This window comes from Austrofundulus limnaeus, unplaced genomic scaffold, assembly GCF_001266775.1.
Source record: "Austrofundulus limnaeus strain Quisiro unplaced genomic scaffold, Austrofundulus_limnaeus-1.0 Scaffold45, whole genome shotgun sequence".
Taxonomy (NCBI): Eukaryota; Metazoa; Chordata; class Actinopteri; order Cyprinodontiformes; family Rivulidae; genus Austrofundulus; species Austrofundulus limnaeus.
The window spans coordinates 2,124,874-2,138,582 of NW_013952447.1; the positions used below are offsets into that span (position 1 = coordinate 2,124,874).

At 37.8% G+C, this 13,709-nt stretch overlaps 1 protein-coding gene across 2 annotated transcripts in view; it reads left to right on the top strand.

Annotated features, from left to right (window-relative positions):
* Positions 1–13,709, top strand: part of umodl1 (uromodulin-like 1) — a 28,599-nt gene continuing 14,890 nt past the window's right edge. For both annotated transcript variants that reach the window (XM_014007917.1, XM_014007918.1), the window contains exons 1-6: positions 1–196; positions 1,629–1,868; positions 2,514–2,672; positions 4,834–4,961; positions 6,450–6,633; positions 10,582–10,722. In XM_014007917.1, the coding sequence (XP_013863371.1) occupies positions 121–196; positions 1,629–1,868; positions 2,514–2,672; positions 4,834–4,961; positions 6,450–6,633; positions 10,582–10,722 (928 nt within the window). In that variant the 5' untranslated portion in view covers positions 1–120. The remainder of the gene's footprint in view (positions 197–1,628; positions 1,869–2,513; positions 2,673–4,833; positions 4,962–6,449; positions 6,634–10,581; positions 10,723–13,709) is intronic.

The window sequence follows — 13,709 nt, forward strand, 5'->3', positions numbered from 1 at the left end:
GAGAAAGCCACCAAGGATTTGTTCTTTGAATACACTCTCAACAGTGTGTCTTCTTAAGTGAGTCACAGTTCTACAATGTGGGGCTTGAATTTTTGTTTAAGATTCTGAAATTTTGTAAAAATGAGTTGGATTCTTTCCATCTGGATGGCCGAGGTCCTTCTGGTTTTCTGCTGGGGACAAAACATTGTGCATGAAGGTAAGCTTTTACACTAATAACTTCATATTATGGCATAATAAACGCTGAATCAGCATTTACACCATCATTTTCCATTTTTCATAAGTTCTTTTTTTTGCAATGCAACTACTTACTTTGTGCTATTTTAGCCATTTATATATCGATATATTTATCTCAGTGAAGAAATGGGTGATTTGATTTTTGTCCTGTAACTGTTATAATTTTCAAAAGGCTTAACTTTTTCTATGAAAAAGTTCCCCAAATAAATACATTGGGATTTCTTCAACTTCTAAAATGTTGTTCTCTTTAAAATCTACGTCAACATACTTAGATTTTAACTAGCTATTTCCTACTTTTAGCTTTTAGCTAGTATTTTGTTACTTTTAGTTATGTTTGTGTTACTTTTAACTTGTAGCTTGCCTTTTGCTACCTTTCTTTTGTAGCTACTGTTCTAGATTTTAGATAGTTTCTCGTTACGTCAAGCTATCATTCTGATACTATAGCCAGTCTTTTTATACATTTAGCTTTCAGCTAACTATTTGTTGCTTATAAAGACAATTTAGCTACTTTCAGCTTTTAGCTTGCCCTTTGCTACCTTTAGCTTTTAGCTTGTGTTCTGTTTAGCTTGTGCTCTACTCTCTGTTTAGCTTTCTCAACCAGGGGATTCTGATGTTATCAGTCCATGAAATGGACGTTATTATGCGTTATCAGTCCCATACAATGGCTTCAGAGGGTCCCTACTGTGCCTTCTAGGCTTCAGACTGTCCCGACAGTGCCCCCTAGTGGTTTAATATGTCAATGGCAATGAATGTGTAAACAACCAAAATACATTGTAATAATTTTTTTGTGTCCGTGTCAGTCTTGAAACCTGCTCTCCTGCTCTCTGACTCGACAGTCTACCCATTGCCCTATTGGAAGACCACAATATACATCTGTTGGAGGGCGGTGTCTTTAGCGCTAACCATGTCATTTGCTCTAAAGTTAACCTTAGTGGCTTTAAGCCTCATATTAACCAGTTTTTTATGCCTCATGTTAACCAGATAGTGCTTTTATGCCTCATATTAACCAAATAGTGGCTTTATGTGTCATATTAACCAAATTGTGCCTTTATGCCTCATACTAACCAGCTAACAATCGGAAGCCATTCTATGGGACGGGGAACCTGCTAACTGGCACAGACAGGACATTCTGAAGCCATTCAAAGGGACTGATAACGCCTAATAACGTCCATTTCATGGATGATAACATCCGGAGAGGGTGCCTCAACAAGTTCTGGGAAAGTCAATGAGGATTCAGCTTTCCTTTATTTACTGTAGCAAATAATTTGCCATTGAACATTGTTTGATTTTGTGTAGTTCATATTATTGTCTATTTCTAACTGGTTCAATGTCAGAACCCAAACATGCCATTAAAAATCAAGAAGTCCATTTAAAGAATATGTATTCTGTTCCAGGAAATAATCTGTCCCCATCTGGCTACCATCTTTGTGTCCATAATGAGACGAAGACTGTGAGTTTCTTGGTGGTCCAGGCGGTCCCGTACACTCAGACGAAGCCTTGTGGCTGGCTCTTCTGGACCACGTGCACAGTCACGCTTTACAAGATGACACATCAGATCAAGTACAAAGCATTACAGGAGCAGGTGACAGGGTGCTGCCATGGCTACGTGCAAGTTGGTCCTTATTGTGCCTTATGTGAGTAAACCTATCTCTTATCCACGGCTTGGTTGAATACTGCAGGAAGAGAGTATCGCTCATTGCCAAAAGGCAAAGATGGACAATGCTGTTTTTGTACTTATCAAAATATCTTACAAACCATGGGATGAATTTTAATGAAACTTGCAGAAAGCAATTATTGGATGTACATTTACAGGTGATTAACTTTTGGGATTAATGTAATTCAAGATGTCTGAATGCAAAAAATACTGTTAACTGTGTCAGTTTTACAGATATTACCTAAATGTTGATGTGGTAGTAGCCTAATAGTCCTTAACAACACTTATTTTGAGGTGACATTTAGTGTTTTATGAGATTAATGTTATTCACAAGGTTTGGTCAAAACAATAATTCTCATTGCTCAGTGTTAGAAAAAATTTGTCTAAAAGTCTGGCATAAAAAGTAGCTGCGACATGTATTCCTCGGTCTTTAATTAGCTTTAATCTTTGTGTTTGTAAAAGTGTGATGATCTAATATCTCACAATGCAGCCCGTCCAGCAGTCTGGCTGACCTTTCACTGTGGTTCTGTGTGCAAGACAGCAGATGGAAGAGCAGAGACTGCAGTGCTACAAATATCTCACCGCTAATTTATGGCCTGTAACATGTTATTTCCTTTGAATGAAGCTGTAAACAGGAGTGATGAGTTTACTGCCAAGCCAGGATCCTGTCCAACTGCAGATGGATCGTCTCCCAGATCTGAGGACTGTGGGTTTGACTTCGACTGTCCAGGCTGGCAGAAATGCTGCCAGAGATCCAGCCGCTTCCTCTGCAGCCATCCTACAAGTTAGTATGAATTTAATTTTACTAAACATGAAGCTGAAGTGTTTTACTGGGTTGGGCTTATATTAGAACATCATAATTTTAAATTAAGGGTTTTTGATTTTCACTTCACAAATGATGCCAAAAATGTCAGTTGTGGAATGAGTATAAAATGCAAATGAGTGGGAACAAACAAGTGAGTCAATCTACACAGTAATGTCAGTTACACAACAAATTTACTAAAAATAAATACTTGTTAGATGTAATTCTAATTGTGCTGTCACATTTTAGCTGACTCATGAAGCTCTTACAATAAGGCTGTTGCAGGAAAACATAATTTTTAATTAAATTGAATGTTAAAGTCAGTGGTGGGCACAGTTCCCCTAAAAAACTAAAGCACTAATAGAGAGACCAATTTCCTGATTAGTGCTTTAGGATTTTTGCTATTTTTAAAATTCATTAGTGAATTAGCACTTGCTAAGCTTAAGGGCTAAATTTAGAAGCACTAACTGAGGTCCATAAATGTTATTGATCAACACTATTGTTCACAGTTGAGGGTGAAAGCTGTTACATTTTGTTCACATGCGTATCACTTATCTACAAGGTCATGTGTCAAACTCAAGGCCCGCGGGCCAAATGTGGCCTGCGGGTGACTCCCATTTGGCCCGGAAAGCGCACTAAGTGACAATAGTCACACAGTAAAAAAATACTGTCTTATGTTGACTGAAGAATGTTTCATGTCTCACCTGGAATATATTAATGCTTTAGAATTAGCTTTTGCTAAATTTTTCAGTGTGTTAGTGCTTTAGAGTTAGGGAACCTAAATATTTGAGTTAGTGCTTTAGGGTTAGTGCAACTAATATTTTGATAAGTGCTGCCCACCACTGGTTAAAGTACTGTCATGGCTAAAAAATAACAAGAAAAAACAAGAATGCTAATTCTCATTTCCAAAGTTTAGTGTATAAGGACACAATGCATATTATCATGGTCTTTTTTCCTCTTGTCATCCTTTTGTATAAGGTGACTTATGATCTACTATAGTCAAAGTTTTTCTATTGCAAGTGTTTTCCAGTGTGTGTGCGCAACTCCTACAGTGGTTTTATGGCATCTGGTGTTCCCTGGCAGTCTCCCATCCAAGTGCTAACCAGGCCCAACCTGTGATATGTAGTTCTTGCAAACTCCTAAAATAGTTAGTCAAGATGAGAAAGGTAAAAAAACTACTGCTAACTTTGGTCCAAGCTTCATCTGTCGGACAGATGACCTCACAGTTGACTCCAGAATACTTTGGTATGAAGAGTAAATGATCACCTCAATGACTACAAGGTGCCCAGATCCTGTTGATGTAAAACAAGCCCAAATTATCACCCATCCACCACCATATTGGTGTGCTGTGATTTTTGTTTTGTGCTTTGTTTGGATGAAACCTAATGAAGTTGTATTAGAAAACAGAGTCTTTCTRCATCAACACTTCCAAACAAGCCTTCAGTCTTTTTTTTAACTTACTGTCATGAACTTGAACCTTTAATCTACAAACTGAGGCCTGTAGAGTCTGAGATGGAGCTTTGAGGTTTTATGTATTTTCTATTAACATTGCACAGTCTGACCTTAGGGTGACTTTGCTTGGAGGTCTGCTCTTGGTAAAATTGACAGCTGTCTCCAATGCCTTTCAGTTTAGAATAATTTTTGTCACTGTAGAATGATGGAATTCAAAATAGATTTTAACACTTCCCAGATTGATGCACAGCTGCAACTGCTGCTCTTCTAAGGTCAATTGCTGATGTTTTCCCTCCTTGGCATTATGTTAACACTCATCTTTTAGAGGTGGTCACAGTGATAATGGTCAGTTCATAGTGGTACCCAAGGGTTTTTATCCAGTGTTATTCCTTACTTTAATCCCTGATGAGCAGCAGATGACCTTATTATGTCTTGATATGTAAAACCTGGAAGCAAAGTGAATGATGTATTAAAGCAAACCAGTATTATCTAGTGAGAAGATAGCAGGACCACCTCCAGGCCCTCCAGTTTCTTCCCACAYACCAAAAACAATGCATTTTAAGTTCATTGGAAACTCTAAATATTCTCTAGGTGTGAGTGAGAATGGTTGTGTTGTTTGTCTTTGTGTGGATATATTTTGTTAACCAGCTTTTTCTGTTAAAAGTGAACTGATCCTTTACCAAACTTTCAGGTTCAGAAAATTATTTTGGAAGCAGAGGAAGSCACTGGAATGCAACAGTGACACTGAAAACTGACTACCAGGAAGTGATGTCCAGGGAGAATGGGCTTTTGAATCTCACAAGAGTGCTACAAGCAATGGTAACACAGCTGCTGATGGAAAATATTTCTGCTATTTTGTTAGAGTTGTTGCCACTTACACAAGAAAAAATGAGTCAACATTTGCATCCACGTAATTTCTTTCAATTGTTTTATTTTTTTGTACAGTTTTCAATCTACCTAYCTACTTCAAAAACTGAAATCTACTTTACATACTTTAATCTTGTGTTACTTTTAGTTTTAAACTAGCCTTTTGCTACATTCAGCATTTAGTTTCCTTTTAGCTAAACAGCTATTTTGCAATGTTTAACTTTTAGCTAGCTTTTTTCTACTGTAAGCTTTTTTATCTACATTTTGATTTGCTGCTTTTAGTTTTTATTGATGTTATGTTTCCTTGCTATTTGAACTTTTAATCATTTGGTAATTTAGCTCAGCCATTTGTTACTTTTAACTATTGTTTTGCTATATTTTGATTCAAGGTGGCTTTTAAAAAAAGCTTTCAGCTAGCCTTTTGTTGTTTTGTTTTGTTTATTTAGGTTATTTTACAAATATTAGTTAATAGTTTGTCACTTTTTACGGAACACAAGAGCGGCCATTTTCAGTATATAATTATTTTTCCATGTTTTTCTCGTGATAACGACATAATATATCAACGTCTAATACTAATAACAAGGACAATTTTCTTAAGATAACAAGTAACGATTTTCTTGTGCATCATTCAGTAACCACAAAGACGTCCCAATCCCCTCAGCTGGTCACTGATAAAGTTTATTACATCAGCAGGATCACTGTGTAAACACCTGCTGAGCTGCAGTTGGGCCAGAAGTCTCTTATCTATACAAGACAAACAAATCACAATTTCAGCCTGTGTAATGATACAAAAATGACACAAAATTATGTACACTTTGTTGCCTTCAGGCCTTCCTTGCAAAAAGATCTGTGATGTCAATGGATTTGCCTGGTTAAAAAAAACGGTAAATGAATAGTAAACATCATCGATGACCAGCTGAGGGGACCAGCCCATCTCTACGGTTACTGAATGATGTGAATGATGCACAAGAGTCAAATCATCTGGAAATAAACTTGTTATCTTGAGAAAACGGTCATCATTATTTTGTGATAACAACATAATATGTGTAATATTAAAACCATGGGAAATAATTATATGTGGAAAACGGCCACTCTCGGCTTCCATAACTATTAGTCATTTGTCTGCTGATTCTTTTTTTTTTCAGTAGGCTAGTCTTTTACTACTTTTAGCTTTAGCTACCAATCTGCTAGTTTTAGTATTTAGTTACTGTATCATTCTGACACATTCAGGTTTTGGCTAGCTTTTTGCTTCTTTGGCTAGTATTTTGCTGCTTTTGACTTTAAGTTAGAGTTTTGCTTCTGTCAGTTTTTAACTAGTTTTTGCCCCTTTTAGCTCAGCTTTCACACAGTAGTTGTGCAAAAATGAATTTTTTTTCATTAGATTGTGATTTATTGTTAGTCTTAATTGAAAAATAAAATATTTTTTATTTTGTTGTTAAGGTAACTGGCATTCTACTGTCTGGAGTTTCTACATTTTACCTCGACTCATGGCCCGTTCACCCCRACAGAACCGCTTCTGCTCTGCTGATTAGGAGCAACTTCCCTCTTTCACTGAACAACGTCACATCAAAGCTGAACCTTCTTCTCAGACTCATACCGGAGGTGTCATCTGTAACAGTTCAAGGTAAAGATGGATCTGAACAGCCCCACTGATCTCTCTGTGAAGCTATTTGAAGATATTTTTTTTTCCTACAGAGAAATGACATTCTTGTAGAGATTTGAGAATGACTCATGAGGCAGAGAACACAGTGRTCAGGAAAAAATGACTCAGCTGCACCACAGTTTCCTTCTCCCACCTCTTCTGTTTGAGTGACAGTCTTCTGTGGGATGTTTCCTGCAATAGCGGAAAATAAAACCACAGCCACTGCACACACACACATGCATACAGAAACTCACACCCACACACTGATATTAATGATAAATCATATTTGTTACAGCTGCACAAGAAGATTTTTACAGAATTGCCATCATGAACCAGTTTCAGATACTGCACAGTTACTTAGATTATATATTTTATTTATGTTCAAGATTCAAGATTCAAAGTGTTTATCGTCATATATACAGATGAAAACACGTTTCCCTGAGCAATGACATTCTTACTTTCCCGACCACTCCGAATGCCAGGAGACAACACTAACAAGGTAATAATGGATAAAGGATAAAAAATAAAGACCACACTTCTAACAAAAAAAAGAGACCAAACTAGATAATAACATCAGAAGGGAACAATACAATAACAACACCAAGAAAGGGAGTAATACAATCAGTGTTTAAAGTGTAAATGCACAAATGTGCAACAGGTAACAGTCTGAAATGTGTATATGTGCAGTAATAATAGTCAGAAATGTCACATTCAGCTGTTTAAGAGTCTGATGGCACTTGGGGAAAACGAGTTCTTATATCTGGAGGTTCTGCATTTCACAAGTGAGCTAACTCTCATGAAAGTGAGGCAATAGTTTTTACACCACATGCCCTTCACACAACCACTGACCACCCTTGCCCTCTAGGGTGCCTGGGGAGCAGCTGGTGAGGGTTAAGGGCTTTACTCAAGAGCCCAGAGTGGGGCAAATGAGGGTGGAGGCAGGTGTAGGCGATTTACTTTTCCCACCCACATTTTTTGATTTAATGATCAAGGGATTAACGCGGGCACCACCACTCCCCTAATATTTTATACACATACTGTATACATTGGGAATAGTGTACTATGTGTTTTTGTTTTTATGACATTTTAGCTTTTTAAAATATTTCAACTTAAAATAAAGTTCCTTATTGAAATGCATTTCTATCCATTGAGTTCCTTAAAGGGATCCACGATTAGTTGTAACATTAAACTTTATTTGATAAACATTTATTTTAACTGTAAAATAAAGACTGTAAAAATACTGTAGGCTGTTTAGTTTTGTAAATTTTTTAAAATAAATTTTAACACAGATGGAGTCATTTTATTTACACGCAAAGCATTCTGGGTAAATGATGACATCAACTAGGTCATCGGTGAGCGGCTGCTAGTGAGCTATATCCACCCTGAAGGTTAATCTTGGACAATATCTGATGATCGACTCTTTTAAATGAAACCAGAGAGCGTTGACAGAGAGGAGAAGGTAGAAATGACTCAGCCTGTAACTGAAAATATGGATGGAGGCCAACAGAGCTGCTTCATGGAAGAAGAACATCAGCTTAGCCTGTTAGCCTTCGCGCTAGCCCTCAAGCTATATAGCCTTATATGTATTAGCTCAGCGCTACAAACAAGCTAAACTGAGGTCCTCCATCCATATTTTCAGTTGCAGACTGAGTCATTTTTGTGTTCCCCTCTCTGTCGTGGATGGAGGACCTCAGTGACGAGAGGAGAATGTGTAGTGCTGAGCTAATACATATTTATGGTGATAGCGTTGGGGCTAACGCTAAAGCTAACAAGCTAAGCTGAGGTTCTTCTTCCATGATGCAGCTCTGTTGTCCTCCATCCATATTTTCAGTTACAGGCTGAGTCATTTCTACCTTCTCCTCTCTGTCAACGCTCTCTGGTTTCATTTAAAAGTGTCGATCATCAGATATTGTCCAAGATTAACCTTCAGGGTGGATATAGCTCGCTAGCAGCCTRGCACTGATGACCTAGTTGATGTCATTATTTACTCAGAATGCTTTGCGTGTAAATAAAATGGCCCCGTCCGTGTAATATATTTTTAAACCTTTAGTTTAAAATTTATAAAAACTGAACATCCTACAGTATGTTTAGTCTTTATTTTACAGTTAAAGTATATGTTTATCATATAAAGTCTAATGTTACAAGTAATCGGGGATCCCTTTAAAAACATTGTCTTTAAAAATAGTTTTGCATATTTTTCAATTTTTGCTTTGCTTTATTAGCTGCTGCTCTAGTAGTTTTTAGTACAGTGGTATGCAGAGGTGGGCAGCACTAATCAAAATATTAGTTGCACCAACCCAAATATTTAGGTCCCCTAATTATAAAGCACTGACAAAATTATCAAAAGCGAATTCTAAAGCACTAAAATAATCCAGTTGATACATGAAACATTCTTCAGAGTCAACAGGAGACAATATTTACTGAGTGACTATTGTCACTTAGTGCCCTTGGCGGGCCAAATGGGGGTCACCCGCAGGCCACATTTGGCCCGCGGGCCTTGAGTTTGACACGTGACCTTGTAGATAAGTGACACATATAAACAAATGTGACAGCTTTCACCTTCAACTGTGAACAATAGTGTTGATCAATAACATTTAAAGACCTCAGTTAGTATCAGATGGCAGGCAGGATAAACCCAGGGTGCAGGCAAAAGTTTCAAAAGGCGAAAAAAGGCTTTATTAAATAACAAAAAACACTGACGAGGCATCTCAAAACTTACTCGGAAGCTCAGGAGATAACACGAAGAACACAGAGCACACCACACTGGCTGGTAAGCACAATACAATGATCTGACGCAGACTGAAACAGGACACAGAAAAGCAAACTAATTAAGGACAACAAGAAACACCTGGAGGAGACACAATAGGAAACATGTGAGCATGGGCGGGGCTGGKGCAGGGCAGAGATACACAGGGGAACAGAGAAACACTAGAAAACTAAGGAAAAAGAACACAGATCAGGACAGTTAGTGCTTCTAAATTTAGCCTATATATGTAGCAAGTGCTAACCCGCTAATAAATTTGAAAAAATAGTAAAAGCTCTAAAGCACTAATAAAGAAATTCATTCCCCTATTAGTGCTTTAGTGCTTTAGGGCAGAGGTTCTCAAACTTGGGTCCCAGGACCCCCTGAGGTCCGTGAGCTGTATCTTGCGGGTCCTCAAAATTTTTTCAATAAATTGTTCATTTGATTTTTATTTGTAAAAACTGCATATGGAGAACAATGAACTAGTAAAACAAACATACTAAACCAAACAAAATATACCTTTTCCATGCCATTTGGAAGGTAAAATGTCAGTAAACTATTTTTAAAACAGCATGGGGTTTATAAGGGGGTCCCTGGAACTTTTTCACCCTTGTAAGGGGTCCCCAGACACAAAACATTTGAGAACCCTTGCTTTAGGGAACTGTGTCCACCACTGGGGGTATGTATTGTCATGTATGTTCACACACACGATGATACAAATATAAAGGTAAATAGTCTTGGACAGTTATGTCAGCCCCCGTGGAGCTGTTGGGGAATAGGTGTCCTGTTTAAGAACACCACGAGGAGTTGAACCTGTGACTTTCTTGATCCCAGCTTGGCTGCTGGACCACAGGACCACTACCACACAGCAGCCCATTTCAGTGTGTGCTCTGCTTTTCTTTTTTTTTTTTTTTTTTTTTTTTTTGCTTGTGTCCTTCTGCTTTTAGCTTTTATTCTTTCGCCTGTGTTCTGCTCATTTTAGCTTCTGTTCTGCTTGTTTTAACTTAAACATTTCAGATTCATCACTCATTCAATGCTGATAGTTAATTTTCAAAATACCTGAATGCTTGTTGAATGTAAGAATTTTGAACTCAGTTTAAGTGACTAGTTTCCACGTTAAATCTTGTAGCTCATTACTGAAGCACAGATCTCCTTAAACATGAGCACATCTGCACATTTTCCTGCAGATGTGGATGAGTGTGCTCACCCCGCTCTTCACCAGTGCTCCCCTCAGGCAGTCTGTAACAACACATCAGGCTCCTACCAGTGTGTCTGTCACCACGGATATGTGGACGTCGATCTCAACAACCCTGGTGTCAACTGCACAGGTAAAAGATGCAAATATCACTTAAACCAGTGGTTCCCAAAGGGGGATCCCACGTGAGTCATGAAACATCAAGTCAAGGTCACGAGGAGATTTCCAGAAATCAGATTATTTTTAGAAACTATTAGCCATACCATATTTAGTCTTACAAAAAGATAAAAGCAGTATCATAAATATATGATGCACAATTTGATGTGGCTCTTCATTAAAAGACTTATTGACAACTGAGAGAGTTGACTGTCGCTAATCRGTGGAATGAGCCTCTGAATCAGACAGGCTGTTACTTCCTGTTTTTAAATCTACTCTTGAAACACATTTTCCCTCCTTGGTTTTTAACTCAGCTTGAGATGTCTGCCTTTAAGGTTTTTTGTTGTTTTTGTGATTTCAATGGTTCTTTATTTATTTATTTTGCTTCTTTAATTAATTTGAGCTGAAAACTTTGTGAAGCTCTCATCTAAACTGTTCAAGGCTGGTAATACATGGTTCCTATATACTTTTGCAACCATAGAAGGTGTGTTTCTATTTTGTTTTAAAAAGGTTTGGAAATAGAGTAGTCTAAAAATTACTCAATGTTTCATGACATAAATGAAATCAGAGAAATCTGCCAGCCAACCTTCACTCCATTCCAAACCGAAGTGTGAGAGTGTCACCATCAATGCTTTATCACCTCCGCCAAGAGACAAAGAGGATGTTTTTGCTCGTGTCTATGTGCGTATTTGTTTGTTCAAAGTTTTAGCAAAATATCTCATGAATGGCTGCATGTACACTGCCTGACTAAAAAAAAGTCTCCACCAAAAAAGGCCCACACTCTAATATTTGGTTGGACCAACTTTAGCTTTGATTATGGCACTCATTCTCTATGGCATTGTTTGGATAAGCTTCTGCAATGTCAAAAGATTTATTTCCACCCAGTGTTGCATTAATTTTTCATCAAGATCTCACATTGATGATGGTAGAGTCTGACCTTCTCCAGCACATCCCAAAGATTCTCCATGGAGTCTGTGGAGCCAAGCCATGGGTGAAAATGATGTCTCATGCTCCCTGAACCACTCTAACAACCCCAACCATGAATCCTGGCATTGTCATCTTAGAATATGGCCATGCCACCAGGGAAGAAACAATCCATTGATAGAATAACCTGGTCATTCAGTATACTCAGGTCAGCTGACCTCATTCTTTGAGTACAGACTGTTGCTGAACCTGGACCTGACCAACTGCAGCAACCCCACATCATAGCACTGCCCCCACAGACTTACACAGTAGGCGCTATGATGGGAGCATCACTTCACCTGCCTCTCTTCTTGATGCACCCATCACTCTGGAACTGGGTCAATCTGGACTCATCGGACCACATGACCTTCTTCCATTGCTACAATCTTTATCCTTAGCAAACTGAAGCATTTTTTTTTCCAGTTAGCCAATGATTTGACCCTTCTCAAACAGACTATCTTTTCCACGACCACAGGATGTCTTTCTACATGGTTGTTTAAGAAATGAGGAGCAACTCATTGCACCAAATAACTTGTTGCCAGATGAAAGATGCATGCAGTAATTATTCAATAGGCTCGTACCTATTTGTTTAGTTAAATCCAGGTGGCAACTTTTTTTTTGGCCAGGCAGTGTATTTCAGCAAGTTGTTTGAGGGGTATAATTCATTAACAAATGGAGTCAACCCAATTTTAGATGGTCACCACAACTAATTGATGTTAGCCAACCCCAAATAACTATAACTTCACAGATAATTGAGCTAAAACTTGGCATGGTTCCAGAAATAGTATTTCTCAACACATCTCACAATAAGCTCACATGGTTTGACCAAAATGGCTATAACTTCATTATTCTAACATGGAATGATCTTGGTTTTTAGCAGACCATAAGTGTTCCTTCAAGGAATACTAAGCCTTTAATAATATCAGAGTTTGACCACTGTTAGGTATATCACGTTGAACATGTCTGGCCACAGTGTGTAGTTTTCACACAGGTAAAAGGTGACACTGTTGTTGTTGTTTATTTATTTAAGAAGGGACAATGCATATTACAGAAAATGCCATAATTAGCCATGGAGCCTAGTTTTCATTGGTCACACTGACAATTATAGATAATTTGACATAATAAAAATAGAAATGTTTACACATTTGACAAAGACTTGCAGGAGGAAAAGTAATATACATGTTGCACCTTATGGGGGGGGGGGGGGGGGTGGCTTTCCAACATCACACCTAGGAAAGTCCCAAACAGTTCTGATAAAGATTACAGATAGACCAGAAGCTTTAAAAATGCTTTTCTTTGACATGAAAAGTAGTTCTGGGACAGTTTCAGTTTCCTTTGTACTTTGAGAATTATTGATGCAGTGAAATTTGTAAACGTCACAGAATGATGATGGAGGTCAAAAGTGCAGGTTCAAAGGCAGGAAACAGAAAGAATGAAATTTTATTAATATTTCTAACTAAAGCGCTGCATCATCATCAAAGAACAGGCTACTCCAGGGCAATATATTACAATGTGAACCACAGTTACTCAAAGCCAACAGCAGGGGCCAGACATCCCAGGGGGTTGGGGTTGCAGGCGGTGTTCACCATCAATGCTGGATGAAAACATTATTATTATCTTTTACCTATTAAATGTGTTCATTCTGTTGCATTAAATCATACATTTCAAATTTCCAAATGATTTAAAATCTATTTTATATTAAATTAAGTAAAACAAAACATAGAAACTGGTGCAAGATGAACAGAGCAGGAAACACACAAGAGAAGAGCCATAATGGTGGCAATGATTGTCAACTGATTTAACGGAGATGCAGAGAAAATGAGCGACTAAGCATGGGTGTAAATACAGAAAAGAAAAGGAAACTTGAAAAATACATCAGGTACTCATCAAAATTGATTGATATCTGAAAAGGGATAGAAATAAGATAAGATAAGATAAGATAAGATAAGATAAGATAAGATAAGATAAGATAAGATAAGATAAGATAAGATAAGATAAGAT